This window comes from Populus nigra, chromosome 8 (genome assembly GCF_951802175.1).
Source record: "Populus nigra chromosome 8, ddPopNigr1.1, whole genome shotgun sequence".
NCBI lineage: Eukaryota > Viridiplantae > Streptophyta > Magnoliopsida > Malpighiales > Salicaceae > Populus > Populus nigra.
This window is the reverse complement of record NC_084859.1, coordinates 8,084,100-8,106,660: the sequence shown is the minus strand read 5'-3', so window position 1 is coordinate 8,106,660 and position 22,561 is coordinate 8,084,100. Positions and strand designations below refer to the sequence as shown.

Here is a 22,561-nt window from a genome sequence, read left to right as displayed (position 1 = left end):
ATTTGCTCTTTTCTGGTTAATTACGTGAAAAAATATGTATAAATACTCTATATTTAATTTAGAGTATCATATAAAATAACACATAATAATAATAATAATAATAATAATAATAATAATAATAATATACACTTTCCCACACTTTTTTATTTTCATTCTGTTTTGATAAGAGATTTATTTTGCAGAAAATATCAAATGCTTTGATAAACCAGTAAATTATGAAAATCAAAAGAAATAATTAGGAAACATCCCATATGAATCCGAAGGAAGTGAAAATTTTAACATAATATTTAATTAAAACAATTGTCAACTGCATGAAGATTCGCAGCATAATTGGTATAATTACTGTGGACACTTTGTTTGTTCTTCTTTGCTACGAATTTTCGAGAGAAAGAAAATAAATATTTTTGTGTTCAACATAAAGACGTGTTCAAGTTTGAAAATGTAAATGGGTTTTGATAATGATGTTCAAGTCAATCAAGTGTCCAAACAGCTGGATCAAAGCTGTACTCAGTTCTCCGATGTGACCACTTTTGCGAATTAATTATTGGAATACAATGGCGGCACCGTCTCTAATGCCCATGCGGCATAGGACCATGCCGTACACAAGTACGGCTTCCAACCTTCACAGGCGGCAGATCATTGACGGCACACGTACAATGGAATTTGCTTTTTTTTCATTTCAAAAGAAAATCTTTTTAATTTAGAATTATAGATTTGCACCTTTGGGATTACAATTGATCAAAATTTTAAAAAATATTTTATTTAAAATTATTTATTTTTAATATTTTTAAATTATTTTGATGTACTTATTAAAAAATAAATTTTAAAAATTAAAATTAATTATTTTAATATTTTTTTAAATAATATTTTTTAAAAACAATTGTTATTACACTTTTAAACACCCTAAAGCTTTTCATGGTACCTTTTGCTATTACATACTTATTAATGGATGTTTTTTTTCTTTCCTGGTTTTTTAATGTCTTGAGATTAATATTGGGAGAACAATAAGATATTATTTGTATTTTAGTAGATACTTGATATCGATCTTCATCATGGGTCTGATTTTTAAAAAAAAATAAAAAAATTGTGTATAAGCTTTTTCAATATATCTTTGTATTTAAAAAAATTTTAAGTAAAAATTAAAAATTTTATGAATACATGTAAACAATTAAATAAATTGAGAACTATATGTATTAATAAATGAAAAAAAAACAAAAAATGATAACTAAAAATGAAAAAGTTGAGAGATAGATATAAATCAAGATATTTAATCTTGAAAATTGAGATATTTATCCAGTTTTGTTTGCTAAATTTTTTTATTAATATAATTTTTTTATTCAAGCAAATGATAATAAAAATAGAAATACAAATTAAATTGATTGAATAAAATAAAAGGAAAAAAAACACTATGCAAAACTGCATATATTATATTTTTTTATTTAAAAAAATTAAGTCCATCTATAAAAAAGAGAAAAAAATAATTATAGATAAATCAGAAAAACTCTTCAAAATCTAAATTAATAACAAAAAAAAATATCATTTAAAAGAGATTATCTAAACAAAATGAAAGAGAGAATGATATTAATCTAAATATAAAAAATAGTTTAGAGAAAAAACCATATAAAAAAACATTGATTTAAAAAAAATAAAAAAATATAATTTAGACAAAAAAAAAAGGGCAAAGGACAAGCGTTGCTTGGCCTCACTCATTTCATTAGGGCGCATGTGCAAAACTTACCTGGCAGGCCCGCATGAGAGGGCTCTTATATTATTTTTTGTTGCAGCTAAAGTAGATGACATGTCGCCTACCTTAATTTTTTTTAAAAAAAAAATTAGACAGCGCGTCGCCTATTAAAACAAATGACACATCGTCTGATTTGCTCATATTCTAGTCGCTGGAAAATCAGGGCTTAAGTCTTTTGACCTAAAAAACTTATTTTTAACCAATTTTTGACTCAAAACCCCTTAGGAATCGTGATAAACATGTCAATTACCTAAAAAAATCATTCCAAAAATGAAAATCAACCTGAAAATAAAAATTAAATCGAGTTTTTTTTTTTTTTCACGAACTTTAAAGGTGAAGAAAAAAACTTAATATAAACTTCTCTCATGAAATGGAACCATTTGACACAAACATCGATCTTTTTGGTGGCTTAAATCAGTGTTAATGAAATTTTTCTCTCTACAACCGAAATCCAATGACCTCTCTCTCCTTTCTCAATCAACCGCGGAATCCAATGACCTCACTCTCATTTCTCAATCAAAGACTAAAAAAATAAAAAAAATAAAATTGTTTCAAAATTGAATTGAAAAAATATTGAGGCACCGAATCGTATAATTTATGTTATTTTTAAAGTTAGAGGACCAAAGTATATATTTCCCAAAATCTATGGCATACCACTCATATTTGATGTCTTTTTTCATTTCAGTTCTTATTCTTTCAATTCCACCATTGACTAAGAAATAAGAAGCAATTAACCTTAAATTATGATCAAATCATCTAAAATAAAACTTTGAAGACAAAAGTGAATTGTCAAAACATAAACAATGTCATCCACAATGTTTTGTGAGAGGATGAATAGTGTTGACTGCATAGTATTCACCCCATGCATTCTAGTTTTTAAGTTAATGAAATAGTATTAAGTTGATAAAAAATTTATTATATCATTAATTAAAAACTAAAAAAATAGGAGGTTTGTTAAAGTACTTCACTGTTTATATAAACAATGAAGCACCTAGTTATCTTTTCTTTTTTCTTTTTTTTTTCATTTTCTATCTTTTTTCTCCATTCAATTGAATTTTTGTATAGCCTAAATAAAAAACAAAAGGTTGTCACGTGAAACATGGAGAAAAATATGACCAATCTCAAATTTGTTATAAATTTTGGTTCATTATGATCTCAAAATATATTTTGTTTATTTTCTAGTCTTTATATTTGAAAGAGAAGAGAGAAACTTGTTACAAAACTATAAAAGAAAGAGAAAGTTGATGATTGTCACAATTCCGATAACTAAAATAATCAAGTTTGGTGTCAAAAGGTTTCATTGAAAGAGAAGAGTTCAACGGTGATGGTTTTTTGTCTTCATCTTATTTGAGAAAGTAGATCGATTTTAAGAAAGAATTTCTTTTTGGTTTGATTTTTGTAGTTTTTAAACCAATTTATGAGTGTTTTGAGTTAAAAGATGATTTATTAGGATTTCCAGCCACCCTCTAATAGCCAAAATCCGAGCTAGCATAATACATGTTGTTCGCGTTAATTTTTTTATATATATAAAAGTTAGGGGATGACATGTAATCCTTCTCTTGTCATAGAAAAAAAATATAAGACTAGATGTGTGGGCATAGATTTATAAGCCCAAGTATGCCTAAGCTTGGGGAGTTAGTTGTGTGTTAAGGCCTATCCTCCCTTCCTTTTCCTTTATTTTTTCTTTTTTTATTACAAAGATTTTAATTAATAACTTCCGTCTTTTGTATGTATTTCTTCAATTTACATCAATTCTTTTTATCTCAACTTAAATTAACATCATCTCTCTTGTTTTTAAAATTGTTTTATTCAATTTTTTAAACAATAGTTATTTTTTAAAATTATATATATTTTTATAATATTTCAAAAAATTATTGTAAATTTATATTTTTATTTATTTGATATAAATAAAATATTTTAAAAAGATTGTTTGTTTTTTATGAGAAAAAATAACTTCTAAGATAAAAAAAAAAACACATAAATCTAAAAGAAAAGTGGGTGCATACTCATATAAATATTATTAACAACTTTTTCACAATTGATTGATTCAATTTTTTTAAAATGTTTTTCAATAAACATAAATAACATCTTCTCATTTCTTAATTAAAAAAAATGATATAATAAAACACATTCTAAGACTGATACATTCTTACCGTATATGTGAAGAATTAGCTTGGAACTCTATCCATGACATAATGCGGGTTTTAAAACTAGTACTTAACTATAATTATTTACGAGGCAAAATTATAAATTGTAAGGATATGTATGAAAAACCTATAAGACTATAGGGACTAAATTAAATCTTCGAGAGCCAAGCTCCTCTCTGGCCCATGGGCCTAGGTAGCTCCGCCCCTGCTGAGTGCTGACCAATGCTCCTTCGCCATGCGATCGTGGCAGTCCAACAAGGCACTGCTACAGAATTCGGATCTTAAGACATTTCAAGGAAATTTGAATAGTGATTAATATTTTTTTATATATATTATTTTGGAGTGGTAATATTAAAAATAATTTTTTTAAAATAAAAAAAATATTATTTTAATATATGTCTAAATAAAAAATACTTTAAAAATAACAATTATTACACTTTTAAACACCCCTAAATTTATCCTTTTTTTTTAGTTTTTTTTTTAGTTTAACGTTGGTGTCCGGGCCAGCTTGCGCGCATCTCGACTAATCCCACGGGCCTTGAAGTTAACGACCATGTAAGCCTCTAGTGGCCATCATATGAGCAACCACAGGGCTCGAACCTGAAATCATATAGGGAGCAAACATCTTGATCCCAAGCTCTTACTACTGGACCACCATGTAGATGATTACCCCTAAATTTATCTTGATGACCTTAGTTAGTGGGGGTGGCCACTGTCGGTTTAAGGTCATTAGCAAAATGTATTTCGTCCTTTCACTGGAAAATTAAGGATGCAGAAACAAATTAGAGGTTATATCAAAGATCGTCACTCCTGTCTTTAACCAACAAAATAAATTAAGGTTTATTGATTTTTAAAATTAAAACTTTGTTGTAATTTATCTATCGTAACATGTAACATTAATATAATTAAAATAAATTATAAATTAATGAAAAAATTAATCTCATATACTAACTTACATGCATCTTTTAGATTATTACATGGTATTAAGTAGTGTTTAGATGTGGTTTCTGGACAAAAAGTAAGAAACGATTAAATAATACAGAGAAATGAGACATATAAAATTATGTTTACTAAAAGTGTATAATTTTATAAATTATTTTAAATAAAATAAATTGTAATAATTAATTTTTTTTAACAATAAACAAATTTAAAAAATAACTTTTTGCCTTACTCGGGGTCTTCTTTCCGATGAGCTAGCACTTACTTCTGCTCTGGCACCACCACCACCAGAGCTCCCTCAACTGTGCCACCGTCCATATCAATCTGCACCATCATAGCCCAACCCCTTTCTTTCTGTGAATATATGTATAATTCATCATCGCAAGGACTTTAAAAAAAGAGAAGGACAATCAAGAAAAACTCCAAATGCATTTAATTTTGCAAGCTGACAAATGATAATTCTCAACTCCGTTCGAGCTGAGAAGAAGAAATGACTTTGACATGGACACAATCTGCCACTGCATCACACATACACAAACAATCGAGAGAATAGTTTCCGTTATAAGGTCTGATCTAAGCTTAAGCCTAAGGTAAAATGGGTTAGAATTTAAAAACAGGAAGGGGTATTTCTACCATGTAATCTTGAAAAAATAGGAAAAAAAAAGTTACCGCTACTGCGTGGACCTCTGTTGAATCCAAATAAGAAAGGAGCAGTTCTTTCACGTAGTTGGTTGGTAATTTTCAAGAATATGTATGTTTTATGCTGTATAATAAAATCTTATCAGGTATTATTCATTGATTTCAACAATGGGAGTGAATAAACTAAGGTTAAAAGCACGGCATATGTGTAAAAATACTGTTACTGTATCTCAGTCCCCAGAAAGCTAGCACGTAATCATGCAGAGCATCATAGTAATGCTCCCTGAATAACACAACAAGGGAACGCAGTACCCAGTGAAAATACAGAAACCCTAATTACATGAACAATATTTTCGCCCCCATCATCCAGAGTTACAGAATCTTTAGCCAAGCATTAAAGTTTTTCTGATTTCTGACATGTATGTAAATAGCGAAAATTCAACTCACCGGATCCAGCAAGGATCATTTTGCAGTAAGAGATCCGATAGCTCTGAAACAGAGTTGGAATAAGAAAGAAATCATCAGTCGGTACTTACTTTAATAAAACAAAATCAATATGGGGTTGAGCTTAATGTGCTAGGTAACTACCAGAGACATCTTAAGAAATCTATGAGAAAAAGGAACAAACGGTTCTCTCCATCAAGCAATTCAGGTCGAACCAACCGCTCTAAATTCAAGTTTCTAGGAAGAAGATTGCTGTAATACAATAAAGTTGTGACTGAGGCAGTCGGCTGAGACATTAGTGCACTGATTAGCCTCACTAGCGACCAGAACATCCATGGCTGGAATGCCTGCCAGAAAATATAGTAACAGCATAATAAGAACCCTTGAAGTGCATAGAGTTTCATGTAGTGATCATATTACGAGTTTTATACCGAATTAACTTTTCCTTTTATAAAAAAAGTACATGCAAGAACAAATTATAGAGAGAAAACATACCATATTGATTAGTTAAGAGAGAGGAAATTCGCTTGAACGAAGGGAAATCATGTTGGTGATAGAACTGAAGCTGAATCACTGAGAAAGCGAGGAAAATCAGTTGGCAGTATAGCAGATTGAAATGTCTCCTTCTCTTCAGCTGCCAATCTTCAGCTGCTGTTCAGACCTACCCTTCTCTCAGTCTCAAGGCCAAGGGGTCGAGATATTATTGGGCTTATAGCGAGTTAGTTGTTGCTGAACATTGGGCCAAGTGAGACTCACGCAGCCCATCATCATTAACTAAAGTTGTTTAGCAAATATAGATTTGAAAATATATTTTCTTGGGCTAATTAGTTGAAATTGGAAAGAATATTATATCAACTTGGTTCACTAATTAAAATTATACCACTAACCAATTGAAAGAGACTTTCTTTTATATATATATATATATATATATATATATATATAAACTATTGAAACTAAGTTTTTTCTTAACAAGAGTTTATGTAGTGTAGCCAACATAACTGCAAGATTGCACAAGCACATATATCTTTTTGCACTTACCTAGCCAGCTAACAATATGATGAACAGCGTTTTGCACAACCTTGAGATTTCGTCCATGTGTTTATTCTGGGGGAAAAAAACCATGCCCATTAAAAAAGGTTTCGAAGAGTAAATTGCTTGTTCTGTGACTGGAGATGCGTTCAAGTTTGATGAGAATGAGAACATGAATATCAATGGCTGTCGTGAAAAGTGCTGAAGAAACAGCTCATGTATTTGCCTATTCGTCGACCAATGAGTATTGAGGCATTGCTTGCCAGATTTGGAGCAGAATGAAATTTGGAGGATCCCAATACCAAAGGGGGGGAACTTTATACATCCTTGAAATCCAAAGGTAAGATGCCTTGTCTCTAGAAATTATCTTTTTAGACAGATGCCTCAGAGAACTGCTAGACGTATATGCTTTAATTTTATAAAAAAAAAGGCCAAGGAAAATGTACAGCATTTATATTATTAGAACAGAGGAATACTTGATACATAATTTACATTTCAGAGGAAGAACATAATAAACAGATTAGATATGAATTATGATTGCTCCATAAATTCCCTTTGCTTGCTATTAGTTTTCAGCTTAGAGATGATCTCTAATGCCCAGGAGGTAAAAAGAACTCAGGTTAGAGTCCTACCTTTGCAACCATGCGAAGCAAATCGGCTCACCGGAGACCTATCATCATTGTAATTTAAGACTCTTGGGTATAAGCTACATGAGAATTTAAAGAAACATTTTACATGAACACAAGGCATCAAGCCTGCCTTGTCCAGTGGTTGATCATATAATTTTTAGGGGGAGCTCTGGCTATATCCTTGTTATGCTTCTTATTCTTTCTAATATGGAGAAAATGCAGCGATGTAGTCTCCTGGATGTTGAAGTCGGAATCCCTGTTGCTAATGTGGAAAAAATATAAGGAAAAAGGCATTAATTCACTTTCTTCAATCAATAAAAAGAACTGACACGGAACAAGAGATACTATTGTCTGAGTTGGGAATGGCAGCAAAACGTAACCCCAATATACATGGGAAAAGTAGCCATGAACTAAAGTTTTTCAATTTTGAAAGCATAGCACTAGCAACAAACAACTTTGCGCCTCTGAATAAGCTCGGAGAAGGTGGATTTGGCCCCGTTTACATGGTATACGTTATGCTTATAAAACCCTTCATTCATTTTGTATCTATTTAAGAAATTATCACCCAGGGACAAACACAGAGTCTCGATTTCTTCCTCTTAGGATAAGTTGACATCTACCTTTTATTAGTCAATTATGGTTCTGTTCAATCTCTTTCACTTTCAAGCTTTTTTGGTTGCTTCCAAACAGATACTAAGAACCGTGTCGAGGTGCACTCATGCGGGTCTCTTATGCGCACAAGAGAGCCCAACAGATAGACCCACCATACTAGATGTTATATCTATGATATACAATGAAGCTAATCAACTACCTCCTCCAAAACGACCAGCATTTTCCAATAGGAGCATGCAGGGGGCAGTGATTGAAGAGCACAAACAAAAAAATCAAGAAAATTGTTCATTAAACCAAGTATTAATCACTGAGATGGAAGCAAGGTAAAGGGGCCAGTATAGATTTCATGAAAGAGTCCTTTATATGAACTATATATAATATTGCTGTATTTTCATAGATTATCCCGGAAAATTTTATACCATCATGAGAAATAATCAAAGGATCACACGCAGCACTCCGTGGACTAGAAATGGTTATTGGGAATTTAGGGTTATGCATTGATTTCAATTAGAGAGTTCTCTGTGTTCAGAAAGATGCGCAGGCCTATGTCTTCTAAGCAAGGTATTTATTTATATCCATAACCATAGATAAGGCTCCAATCAAATCATGTCTTCTAAGCAAGGTATTTATTTTCTGACGGTGAAGGATATCGATATTGTTAGATTATGATTTTTATCCAACCTTCAGAAATAGGAGGAAGAAAAGGTATGAGATACTGGATATTACTTATCCAAAAAAGAGAGATGTTTTATCTTGTATATTACCTTTCTCATATTCTGCATTGATGAAAGATGACTAATTTGATATCATTTGATGAGCAGGCACTTGAGGAACTCAGAGCCAAAGCACAGCAGAAAGGGAGCCTTGGAGGTTCTGGGCTGAAGAAAAGTGGGAAGAAATGAGGGCTTCAAACCAAAATCAACGTGTAGTTCTCTGTGCTGTATTACGAATATATCATGATGATATCTCTTTTTTAATTAGGGTGGTGATCACTGGCATCCCATGCTTAACGTGTTGGTCTTCATGCATGCTAAATGCTACTGAAACTTCTTCAACCAGTGTATTCTGCATTGTCTACTGTCCATGAGGAAGATGGTATCGCCATTCCGCATGATTTTATCCTTTTTGCAGAGTTTTTACGGACACTGATGAGAAAACCTGGCATTCTTGCGATTGTGATGTGATGTGATGTGTTTTGGGCAATCTGGCGTCCCCATTTTCCCAATCGCAGTGGGTATAAAGAATTCTTAACGAAAGCCAATCGGAGCTATGTGTCGTGGTTCATACGACTGTGAAGCTGAAATTTGGCAAGCAAGCATTAGAAATTAGTGGTATCATTTTTATTTTGGTTTGGTTTTTATTAAAAAACATAATTAAATTAAAATTGAAATCAAACAATCGGTTTTTTTAAAATTTTAATTAATTTTTTTTTACAATTTAATTTTTTTAATTAATTTTTTAATTATCTTGATTTTTTAGTTTTTTAATCACTCCTATTACAGATGGTCTGGTACAGGGAGACATTACAGGTTAATAATGTCCATTGCAAAATTAATAAATTGAAAAGGTTTGGGATGATACGTAAGGAATTAAATTACGGTTTATTTATCAAAAAGCTTGTGATGATTGAGCTTTCTATCAAAAAAGAAAAGGTTTGGGAAGACCCCACCAGCACCAAAGGGATTCTTCCCTTTTTTTATCTCTTTACAAAAAGAAAAGCTGAATTATTAGTATCAAGTATAAACTAAAATAGTCCCATTGTTCAGTATAAAGCCACTGTCCATATCTTGCCCAACTTTTTTTATATAATTCTCAAACTTTTTTTTTCTTGCAATTACATCCTTTTACAGTCTAGTTATACAAAATTAAGCTCCAAATTAAAACATGGAGAAAATACGTGACTCGCCCCAAATTTATGATATTTTTTATTTTAATTTAAAATTTTATTTTGTTTATTTTTTAATCCTTGAGCTAGAAAAAGTAGATAAAAAGTTGTTAGAAAATAATGAACGAGAGAGAAAATGGTTGGTTATCACAATACTAACAACAAAAATGATCAAACTTGGTGTCAGCATGTTTCATTCGATGAGAAAAATTCGATAGTGGTGGATTTTTTTTAAGCCCCCTGATATACCTACTCAGGCCTCACGCACCTGGTTTGACTTTTTTTAAAAAATAAATAAATAAACCTTTAGCATTGTTTTTTATGATTTTTTTAATTTTATTTTTTAATATTTGGTTGATTTTGAATTGGTCTTTATTTTATTATCATATCATAAAAAAAAATATTATTTAACTTATTGAAATCTATAACTCAGGTCACGGTAACTAGAATTGACCAAAATGGATTCAATAAGTCACCTTCTCAATGTTAAGAAAAGTAAGAAAAGAAGATACGAGCTTCAATTTTTTTTTAAAAAAAAAAAGTCAAACCCTTTTTAACAGTCGTTCAGATTGTCTTTAAACTCGCGTGTCCGATCTTTGTTTTTTATATTATTTTGTTGTCCTTTGATTTTTTTATCTTGAAACCCGCCAAGTCTACTGGGTCATATCAAAACAACTCCCACATGATTTAATTGGAAACCCAGACTTGGCAAGGACTCAAGTTGAAAATTTCAAGTCTAACTCATTGGACCGAGTTTAATAATACTATCAAAAAATTCCTCGCAACTTACATATTCTTTTTTATGTTAAAAAATTTAATCCAATCTATAATATAGCACGGGAAGTAAAGTAGTTACTTATTATATGTCCTCTAGGTATCAATATTAATTTATTTATTAATATTTCATGAATGGTCATCATCTTTTTAGTTGTTTTGTTTGTGGATGTCTACGATAAGTACCACAATCCATTTTGCATTTATATAAGTAGGATAAAAGAACATAGCTAAAATTATTAATTAAAAGAAATTAAAACCTATTGGAAAAACATTGTAGCTCCACACTCAAAACACTGTTTACTGGAACAGTGTAATGATGTTTTCACCCCTTCACTAAAAAAACTTAATACTAGCTTAAAAGAGCATTGATATCTTTTCACATAACTCATTTTTCATTACAAAATTGATCAAGGACAAATAAATTTTTCTCCATCTTAATTGCATAGTGAAATGACCAAAATATCATTGGTGTCAAGGGGTATTTTTGTATTTTTACAATGGATTTTTCATTATTAAAATGTTAGTTGAAGGGCAATTTGATATTTAACCAAATATAAAAAAAAAAAGATAATAAACAATCAAAATGCACAGTGATAGGACAAAAATATCTTTTAAAGCAAAAATTTTAAACCTTGAGTCAAGGGACTTTTTGGTCTTCTCATGATAGTTTTTTAGTAATTACAAAGTCAATTTAGACGCAATTTAATATTTGGCTATAAAAAAAAAGACAGGCGCGTACAAAGCACCTAGAGGTGCGTGGGAAGCGCCCGCACAGTTTGAACGACATGTACAACACCTCTTAGCATAAAAAAAAATGTCTTTCCACCATCTTTGGAAGCACCATCGTGTACTCTTCCAGATGGAGCAGCACATATATATTGGCTTTGGTGGTCCGGTTTGTTGTTCGTTACCTTTTTATTTTCTCTTCTCCTTAAAACATTATAATTTGTCTCTCTTTGTTGTTGGTATTCAATCCATATTATTTTGATTTTTATTTTTTCTTCTAGGTCATTTTATAGAAGTTTTATTTGTTTTCAATTCCATCCTTTAATTTCAATTTACCAAATGAAGAGCCCTGTTGACCAAAAAAAATTCAATTTGAAGAAGAAAGGTCCAAAAACAAATATTTATAGACTCAATTAAATTTTATTGGAGGTTTAATTGAATTTATGAAGGGTTTGATTGAAAGAAAAATTGATTTTGTAAGTCAATTTGGGCTTTAATTGAAAGAAATTAAAGTTCTAGGGTTAAATTAGAATTTTTTAAAGTTGATTTGATCAAATTAGGGGCTTAATTACATAATTATTGAAGTTTGATAACCAATTTGCAACTTAATTGAATAAATCCGAAACCAAGAACCAAAAGGAAAAATGGCACTGAAATCTAGGGCTTGAATTGAAGTTCTTCAGCGATGAAATTGAACAAAATTAAAAGTTTGAAGCCAATCAGGGGTGTAGTTAGAGATAAATCACAAATTGAAGGACTAAAGTGTAATTGGCAGAAAAGTAATTGTTCATCTTCTTCTTCATAGAGAATGCTTGAGGGGCCTCCTTTCAAAGGCATTTGACGCCTCGTTTCTTCCCCAAATTAGATGAAACTTGCACGAAAATGATCCCCTGACATCTACCTACACGCTAGTATAAACCATTTGGACTTATCGAGGTTGTAGAGGCGGTGGCACCACCCCAAAATGGCCAACCTGACCAGCCATTTTTCCTGCACAAACTGACAGTTCATCATTGCTACTTTGAGCCAATGGTTGGGATGCTTTCGGGTCGAACCAAGGGTTGAGATTTTGCACCAGAAGAGACAAAGTGTCCCTATTTCACCTTCTATAAATATATTTGATCTTCATGCTCCATAGGTGGAGAAATTGGGTCCAAAATCAGCTAAAAAAACCAGCCATTTCCGGTTCCAACCAACATTTTCCTCCCTTCCTTCTCTCCCTACCGTGTCTTCAGCCCCTGCAGCCCCCACAGACACCTTTCTCCTTACCCAACAGATGGCGACACAGCCTCCCTATGAACCCAAATCCTCACTAGTGGCAGAACGACCACCGCGACCGTCAGTCCTCACCCTTTACAGATTTTCTTCTTCTTCTTTCTTCCTGCCACAGCCACCGTCAATCGCTACCACTTGCACCGACCAAACCTCCTCGTCGCAACCAAGCTACCACCGCAGGTCAGCCTTCTTTCCCTTCCCTTTCTTCTTCTTCTTCTTCGGCGGGTGCTCCACTGTTCACGTTGCATGTGAACAGTGGAGAGTAATCCATTATTAAAAAAAATTAAAATTCTAAAAAATCTTTCTAAACTTTTTTGTGATTTTCTCGTGTATTTTTCTATCTGTTTTGCATAAGATTTGTTTGTATTTTTATATTGTAAAGATACAAATCCAGTATTAAAAAACACAGTTTTTGTCAAAAACTTAGAAAAAAAAATTTTGTTTTCATGCATACGGTCAAGTCTCTCAAAGATAAGAAAAAAATCATCACATCGTATTTTCATACAACAACAAAAAATAAATGTTTTAGCATGCATTTTGGCTTTAATAACTAATTTATTAAAGCCATGAAAACTATGCCAATATTTCAAAAATACCTAAAAAATATTTTGTTTCTTTTCTTTGTATCTGGATTATTTTATACGTAAAACATATTCCCGATATTAAAAAGGAAGTTCCTTTTTTTTATTGATGTTAGAACGGTTAGGTTTTTACCCGATAAGATAAGGACCTCCTTACCGAGAAGGATTTTTCTTAAACCTTAGATAGACCAACAATTAGAAATATAATAACACCTTAGTTTTTTATCAGACAATCAAACAATACAGCTTACCTTAAGTAAGGCGTATTTGGGGTGCTAATACCTTTCCTTTACACAATCAATCCTCGTACCCGATCTCTAAGACCAGTTAGGGTTTCTAGTGACCAAAATACTAGGTGGTGACTCCCATTCTATTTTCCACTGATAAAAGACAAGAATTTCTTGTCTCCCTATATTTGCCAGATAGATACATTTTGATGAAGAGGAATATTTCCCGCGATGCCACACACATGCGACACTTGTGACTAGGGAGAATTCTGAAATTGATAGGATCAAAGTTAATGTTCTTTGACAAGAAAATAGTGAGCCTGTAAATATTTTTGTCGATGTTCCAGAAATAATTTTATTAGTTTAGAACATAATAGAGTTGATAAAGGCAAGGGACTTAAGTTATTCTTTCATGATATTCAAGGGACATCTATGACGTGGAAGTTAATGTAATTGATGTTACATTATTCTTCTTTATGGATTGCATAAAGGTAACCAAAAAGCTTTGATTGAGCATCCACAAGATTAAAGAAAAAATGATTTAAGCTCGAGGATGAGTCTTTTTAAACCTTAAAAACATGACACGAAAGTGTCCTGTAATGATTCTATTGATGTTGGGCTAAGCAAATTTGGGTTGACAATGCAAATAAAAGAAGTTCTTGATGATGTTTATTGTCATCCCATAAGCTATCTTTGAACTTAAATTTACATCTCTTCATTGCATGGAAAAATAAGTTTATCATACATGGCTTTAAAGTTCAGAATATAGTCTTTTTATATTATCCAACCATATATACATTGGAGTTTTGTACAAGAAACTATGGTTGTTTTAGTTTTAAAGCTTACTTTGTGTTTGATTGTATTTCTAATGAGTCAAAAACATGTGTTAATTATTATTTATCTAGTTTTCTGTCAAAGTTATTTATTTTGGTCTCAATTTTGTCATTTTAATATTTTTCTGGACATAGAGAGTTGTTTTAAATATATAATGGCCATTGAAACCATGTATTAATATCTTTTACAAAACATTGAACGAAAAGTTTTTCACTTGGCTTTTAGCATATTATTTAGTTATGTATCTCCTTGTAAGTGGTAAGCTTTTATCCTTTAACTTTGTATCTTTAAAGTGGTGAGTGAATTTATGTCTTTAAAGTTGTGGGCTATTTTCATCTATATCATTTGTGTGAATGAATTGTTTCTATTTAATATTCCTATCATCCTGGTATCACCTTTATTGCTCATGCTTTTTAAATGATCATTGTTGTTACTCAATTTTGGACCCCACGTGCTGGAGACGGTGTATATCCGTTTTGAACCAAGTGTAGGAGTGTAGCTCATGTTTGCTGGAAAATTGACAAAAGCAGAGGAGAAAGAAATATTTTTTTTTCAAAACCTGTTTGAGCTGTTTTCTACTCTTTTTATCCTCCCCTTTTGCTGCCAAAATTGTCAGGTTTCTGAGACTGACTAGAGGTCTTCATAATGCTAAATTCGTTCCTTCGTTATTTTGTTTTTAAGGTTGGATAAATCCCTTAGAATTTGCACTAAAAAAAAATCAATTCTGCTGCTGTCGTAATTTTTTGTTTGAACTTAGGCTTTGATTCTGATTTAGTTTCGTACGATATCTGACCATCCTAGCTATATTTTGTCACTCATGACATGTTGAAGAATTGACCTATACCTTTATTGGGTCCTAGGGGTTACTGTTCTTAAGGCAGACTCTCAGTTAGATTCGGATGCTCGGCATTGTCAGATCAAGAAAACCTTTTTTACCAACCAGATCCCTACCAGATTCTATTATCTAAAATGATTTTTTTCTCACTTTGAATCTTTCATCAAAGTTGTAGTCCGGGACACGTAGATGAATTTGGGCTTTTAAATTGCTTGATTTCGATATCAGAAGCTCAAGATATTCCTGTTTGAAATCTAGTGTGAAAGCCGGGATTCCTGCCGCGAGAAGGATTTTTGCCCGAGTTTGCAGGGACACAATTGCAAGATGCTTAAAGATTAAAGACCAATTGCAAGCCAATTTGAATCCTTTTTTGACCAAGGACCAAATGGAAAAGGTGCTAAAATAAGAAGGATGATTGAAGATAAAAAATAGTAAGGAATTCTGCCGAAGGAAGACATTGAAGAAAACATGTTTACTTGCACAGCTAGCCATTTTCTTTCTTTCCTTTTTATCTGAAATTTCTTATTTGGTTTCCATGTTTCTCTCACTTGAATGGAGAGCTACAGACCATGTTTTTATTGCCTCATTTCAAAGGGAGCAGCTGGCCTATAGAAGGAAAGAAAAGAGCAACACCATTCTTTAAAACTGGAAAGAAATCAGACGTGAGCACAAAATCAAAATCAGAATATTGCATTTTTCTTTTTGTGTTTTTTTTTACTGCAAATCAGTAGGGATTTGCATCCTAAAATTAATGCATTAAATCTTTCCCAAATAGAGATATGTTAGACTATATATAAGCCCCTCTAATGACCTAGAAAGGCAGGAAAAAAACAGAGAGAAAAGAGTAGGAAAACGAGCAAAAAGAAAGACAAGAGAAAAAATACGATAGAGAGACAGACATTAAGTGAGAAAAACACAGAGAATAGAGAAAGTTTCTTTCATTCGCCAGTGTTACTATGAGGTTGGGAAGAATGACAGTAGAAGAGAAAGAAGAGAAAAAAAAAAGGAAAAGAGAAGAGAAACCATAAACCAGCTGGGACTACTTGTTGATCTTGGCTTCATTTTTTTTTTTTTGCATATAAGATCTACAACAAGGAGAGGGACTAACGAAGATTGCAGACGTTAAAACTCAGGAGACGAACAAAGAATAGGGGGAAAGAGCTAGAACAGACGACCACACTGATCGTCTAGCCAGCAAGCCTTTAACAGCGTTGCAACTCCTTCGTCCGCCTCCAAGTATGTTCTCTTCACCTTTTTGCATGCATTTTCCTTTGTGTTTGTATTGTTCAAGTGAAACATAATTCACTTGAATAGTAGCCGGGTCTTCTTTAAATGCATTTCCTTCTTAAATAATGTCTTGGCGTGTGAATGCATCATCCCTTTAGAAGCATGGCTTATCATTTATAGCACTAGAGTGTTTGTTTTAAAACAAATGTGCAATGGTTTATCATTTATGGTTAAGTACTGGAGTGTTTGTTGTAAAAAAAAAAAATTTCTTGTATGTTGCATACGGCTAATACCCTAACATGTTTTGAACGCTTTTTTTATACAAAAAATATTGGAAGTTTTCGAAAATGTGTTTTCGCATGGATTTCTTATACATAAAAAAATTTTATTTTCTTGCATTTCTGGATTTTACAACATGTTTGTAAAACTCCAAAGGGTATTGGCCAATATTTCAAAAAATATAAAAATCTTATTTTTAGAGGGAATTCATCTATTATTCACCACTAATGTTTGGATAAAGAAATCCTTAAAGGACGAATATCTAAAATATTATTGGGAATAATTTTTTATTATTCACTGTTAATATTTGGATAAAGAAACCCTAAGTGGTAAATATCCAAAATAATTTTCTAGGAATAATAAATCCTCACACATCCTTGAAAGAAGCCTTGATTATAATCAAGGACATTTTAAATTTTTTTTACTCCACGGTTTACGAGTCGTGAGAGTACGAAACACTAAGGTAAAAATAGGCTTTTAAAGCGCCCTAGGTTTCTAAATTTGTGTCCCTCCTCCTTGCGATTTACGAGTCGCAAACTCTTGAAATACCAAGGGAAAATAAGCTTTTAAAGCACATAGAATCTTCTTGGATTTCTATCTTAATAAATTTAGTTAGAATCAAACCTAGAAAAACTGATGGAATTAGAAAACACCAACACCATAGCAATTACAAGACAAACCAAACACCAAGCAACTTACCTTAGGTAAGGCGTACTAGGGGTGTTAATACCTTCCATTTATGCAACCAGTTCCTTGCCTTAGAATCTTTGAAAGATCAGTTAGGTTTCCTAGTGATCATAATATTAGGTGGCGACTTCTTTTTACACAAACAACAAAGACCCTGAAATCAATCGAGGATCGCCGCACTCCGCCGCGAGGATGCGACAATCATTCTAGTCTTGTCCATCATTTTGGCATGAAACCATGTATACCATTTTTGCAAAGAAAAAAAAAAGAAAGAAAGTGAAACAAAACCCTATATAAGGGGGAAAAAAAGCTTGTATTTTGCTTTCATAAAAGAAAAGTTGGTGGTAAACTTGTAATATTTCATTTATAAAAGTATTTTGAAAATTGAATTAGTTATAATGACAAAATTATAATATTTAAATTTTTTCATTAAATTAATTTTTGAATTTTAAATTATAACAGGGTGAACTCAAAGAAGATTTCAATGTGATTTTTCAAATTAAATATTACCGTTATAAAATAACATATGAGATTTTAAATAATTTTATCTCTCACAATGTCCTTTGAATTAAAAAAAAAAAAGATGCATTTGTATTTTTTAATGGCATGTGAATGATTATATCATCGTTGAATCAACAACAATAAAAAATTTTATTTGCCTGAGTCATTCTATCATTAATATCCACTAGTTCCATTAGTTTTGTATTGTAATATTAAATATTTTTTAAAATATTTTTTATTTAAAAATATATTGATATTTTTTAAAAAAATTATTTTAATATTAATATATTAAAATAATCTAAAAATAATTTTTTTAAAAACAGTACTTTAAAACGCTTATCGTCCTCAGTCCTTCAATGGGGGCAAATCAAAGTCTATCAAGCAAAAAGATGGTTCATTTACGCTAGGCTGAAAACACTGAAACTGACATTGTTACGTCATGTGTTTGTTCCAGGTGTCATGACACAACTGGTGGTATGGAAAGTGGCCTTTACGTTGGCCTTTTCATCCTTATACCCACTCTCCTAACCCAACCCAGCAAAGTAGCAAACGGTGGCATCTGTTCCGCTCCCTTTTCATTTTCTTGTAATAATAGCATGAAAGGAACACACAGAGTAACCAAATTTTTGGAATCTCCTCCATTCTTGGGTCGCTCTCTTGCCCCTTCATTAATTATTTCCCCTCTATAAGTCTCCTCCTTTCTTTGCAAATATTAGACAAAAGAGTTAACCTGATGAATGCAGGGTAATGATATCATAAAGAACAATCTGCAAATTCTACTGCTTTGAGAGGATTTTCTTCTTGAAAAATAAGTTTCTTGTTCGGTATTTTGCTTTTCAAGATCTAGGTAAAGAGAAAGAAACAGAAAGTGAATCTGTGAGAGGTTCTTTCAGAAAGAGAATAACCTCTTCGTCTTTATTAGGAATTCTTTAACTCACTTCACGTTCATTTTCATTTGAAAGGTTTTTATATCCACTTAAAATTTACGAAAAGAGAAAACAAATACAAAGTATCCATCCATTCTTACAACTCATGTGTGTGTTTTTTTGTACGAGAAAGAAAACAATAACTGGGTTTGTGTTAATAACTAAAGATACTGAGTTGTTTGGGGAATGAATGAGAGTGAGATCATAATGGACTTTTGGCCAGAGTTTATTGCTAGCAGTTGGGGTAGGGAATTTGTGGCTGGTGGATTTGGTGGAATTGCTGGTATAATTTCTGGTTATCCTCTTGATACTCTACGTATCCGGCTACAACAATCCAACTCTGGCTCTGCCTTCAGTATTCTTCGCCGAGTTATGAGCAGTGAAGGGCCTGCTGCGCTCTATAGAGGCATGGGTGCACCCCTGGCATCTGTCACCTTCCAGGTAATGGCAAAACTTTGGTTTCTTCTATAGAATACAAGTCTATCTTTCCACTTTTGTTTTATGTTTCTTAATTTTAGTTTGAATACAATTTTGTCATAATCTTCTGAGTTTTTTTTATTGCTGTGATATCTTGTAATGTTCAAGTTCTTGCGGTTGAATTTTAAGTGATCTGGTGAAAAACCTTGGTGAGATGGAGTGCGCAAGGACTAGAATATGGCAATGATGAAATTCTTGGATGCTTTTTGTCAATCATTCTGTAACTTCCAAGTGGTGGAAAGCGACTAGTTTTATTTAATACTTGAAGAAATGTCATTCTCAAGAATCCGCCTGCTTATGTGATATTGTTGGTGATAGCTTATTGTGTCTCCTCCATCTCCATTCTCATATAAACCATGGATCATATTTCCTGATTTTCATTTCCATCAAAAGAAAGGAAGCTTTATGACTTTCCATTTCTGATACAGAAGAAAAATTACTATATGGAGTATGGACTCAGTCCTGACCAACCATACAAATAGATGATCATTGGTTTTGCATTGCTTATGCTGTTTCAGGGACACTGACAATGTGTGTGGATTGCAGAATGCCATGGTTTTCCAGACCTATGCTATCCTCTCGAGAGCATTAGACTCATCCGCTTCAGCTAATGATCCTCCTTCCTACAAAGGTGTTGCTCTAGGAGGAGTTGGTACTGGGGCTATACAGAGCATTATTCTTTCTCCTGTAGAACTGATAAAAATTCGCCTCCAATTGCAGAACAGAAGCCATGCGAATCTCCAGGAGGCTGCTAGTCCCAAAGGTCCACTAGGTGTTGCCAAGAGCATACTGAAAACAGAAGGTCTAAAAGGAATGTACCGGGGTTTTGTGATCACAGTCCTGAGAGACGCACCTGCTTATGGTGTCTACTTTTGGACATATGAATACATGAGAGAGCAGTTTCACCCTGGCTGCAGAAAGAATGGTCAAGAAAGCGTACGAACCATGCTGACGGCAGGAGGCCTCGCAGGAGTTGCTAGCTGGCTCTGCTGCTATCCATTAGATGTTGTGAAAACCAGATTACAAGCTCAATCACCATCCTCCCAACTTAAGTATAAAGGCATTCTTGATTGCTTTAGCCGGAGTGTTAAAGAAGATGGTTACTGTGTTCTCTGGCGAGGTTTGGGGACTGCTGTTGCAAGAGCTTTTGTAGTTAATGGAGCTGTATTTGCTTCTTACGAGACTGCGTTGCGGTGTCTATTCAACAATGGAAACATTCAGACAGAGAACACCATCTAGGAAAAATTGTTGATCTTTTTCCAGTCAACAGTCATTGGCATGAATCTGAATGTAATAATTCAATAGCAATTAAAAAAAAATGCATATGATGCATCAGGACAAATGTGTTTTCATCTTCTTGCTTTCTCTCTGTGTAGAAGCAACTGAAACAACCGGCAATCAGACTCCATCATTGATCATCCTCTGTCACAGTATCATCCAACTCGCAGCTTCTTTCCACCAAATGTAGATTTGTCTTTTTGTCTTATTTTAAATTTTGAGTTGATCAAGAAAATAAATTATATTTTCTGAAAACATGGAGACAAGGAAAAAAAACAAACAGTCTATGGAAGTGGAAGGCTTCGTGTGATTTTTCCTTTCATTTATCACATTTAGATATCTCTACAATTAATGCCATGTTATATATTATATTAATAGTTTTTTATTATAATTTTATCCCTTTATTATTTGATTAATAGTTGCAATGTTAATTTTTTTAAAAAAAATAGTCTCAATAGTTTCATTAACCATTGCCGAAAGACAGCTCTTTGGATTTTTCTTCATCTTCTTTTTCTTCCTCCTGCTACTATTTATGCATCTGTTTTTTCATCTTCCAACCACCATTTCTTCATAATAATAACCAACAAAAGTCAATAGTATACACTAGATACCTGGCTTGCGTTTCGTTGTGAGTGTAATAAAAAGAATTAATGGAAAAAAAAAAAAAAAAATCATTGCCGGTGTTTTCTAGGGAAAAAAAAAAACACATATGGATGATATATGTGTATCTTTTTAGATTTGTAGTGACCCTATAATCTCAAGAATGATCAGTCTCGCCCTTCTTTTTCAGTGTCATCTTTGTTCTAATTTTATTGTATTTAGATATATAAATTTATAATAAATATTTTGCTTTTATATTAAAAAAATTATTTTTACTTACTTGAATTTTATACAATTTTATTTTTTTTAATTACTTTCTTTTTTTGTTCAATAGATTTTTTAAAAATATATATATTTTAATTATTACGAACAGTGTTACAAATAAACTTCATCCGTCGGTATATTCTAAAGAGTTTGAAAAAAAATATTGTATTTGCCACTTCAACTGTTACATTACCAACGTAATTATTCCATCAATATTTTACAAAGGGTTAGAACAAAATTACTCTAAATACCATTGCTAATCACTGAAAAAATAATTATATTGGTATTTTTCAGCAGTTAATTTTTTTTGACACATATTTTTCATTTATAAAATTATTGGTGTTTTTTTATCATAGATATTCTGACATGCTAGAAATTACTAACAATTAGTCTTTTTTATAGATGTTTTCCATCCGTAAATCAATCAATAAAATATACTCTAATAAAATGATAAAGTAAATACCGATAGAATATGTCATTGATTATACTCTTAAATGTTATAATAAAAAAAAGAATATATGCTTAGAGTCGAGGGACTAACCAATATTAAGGTTACTTGAGTAGCATTTTGACATTCAGAATTGTGTAGGCAAGCCTTTGAGGTCTTCATCTACATATACATCAATGGCCTTTTGATCTTCATAAGTAGACATCATCTTCATCATGGATACATCATCAAAAGATTCAATGTCCCTATCATTTCAAATCATAAATCCCTTCAAGTCCTGTCATAGTAAACAATTAATTAAATATTACAAATTTAGTCTTTTACTTTTACGTAAATGAGTTTAATACAATATTATGGTAATTGTCATTATGAATATGAATAAATATAGTACAGAAGAGTTGTCTTTTCCATCCTTGATTAATTTCATTTGTTTGCTAGAAAAGTATTTTTTAAAAAAAATAAATTATTTTTAATAGTTAATAATGTAATAAAAAATAAATTGAAAAATATTTTTCAGTGTTTAGTTGTATAATGAAAAATGAGCTGGAAAA

At 32.0% G+C, this 22,561-nt stretch overlaps 1 protein-coding gene and 1 long non-coding RNA gene across 9 annotated transcripts; one reads left to right on the top strand and one right to left on the bottom strand.

Moving 5' to 3' along the window:
• Nucleotides 1–3,761: 3,761 nt before the first annotated feature.
• Nucleotides 3,762–6,567, bottom strand: LOC133701071 (uncharacterized). Of its 8 annotated transcripts, none has more exons than XR_009843510.1 (5): nucleotides 6,409–6,567; nucleotides 6,058–6,260; nucleotides 5,917–5,959; nucleotides 5,063–5,184; nucleotides 3,762–4,153 (listed from the first exon to the last, which is right to left on the bottom strand). It is a non-coding gene; the product is annotated as an uncharacterized LOC133701071 (long non-coding RNA). The 8 variants fall into 8 exon arrangements; XR_009843514.1 differs by having other exon boundaries at nucleotides 5,063–5,154; XR_009843511.1 differs by lacking the exon at nucleotides 3,762–4,153 and adding an exon at nucleotides 4,264–4,491.
• A 12,006-nt stretch (nucleotides 6,568–18,573) lies between these two features.
• On the top strand, nucleotides 18,574–20,953 carry LOC133701391 (mitochondrial arginine transporter BAC2-like). Its single transcript, XM_062125294.1, has 2 exons — nucleotides 18,574–19,384; nucleotides 19,967–20,953. The coding sequence occupies exons 1-2, from the start codon at nucleotides 19,130–19,132 to the stop codon at nucleotides 20,657–20,659; spliced, it is 948 nt and encodes a 315-aa protein (XP_061981278.1). The 5' UTR covers nucleotides 18,574–19,129; the 3' UTR covers nucleotides 20,660–20,953.
• The last annotated feature ends 1,608 nt before the right edge of the window (nucleotides 20,954–22,561 follow it).

Bases quoted from the DNA above. Each gene is read 5' to 3' on its own strand.
- LOC133701391 (XM_062125294.1), top strand. From the start codon at position 19,130: ATGAATGAGAGTGAGATCATAATGGACTTTTGGCCAGAGTTTATTGCT. The intron at 19,385-19,966 runs GTAATGGCAAAA...TGTGGATTGCAG, and splicing joins TGGCATCTGTCACCTTCCAG to AATGCCATGGTTTTCCAGAC.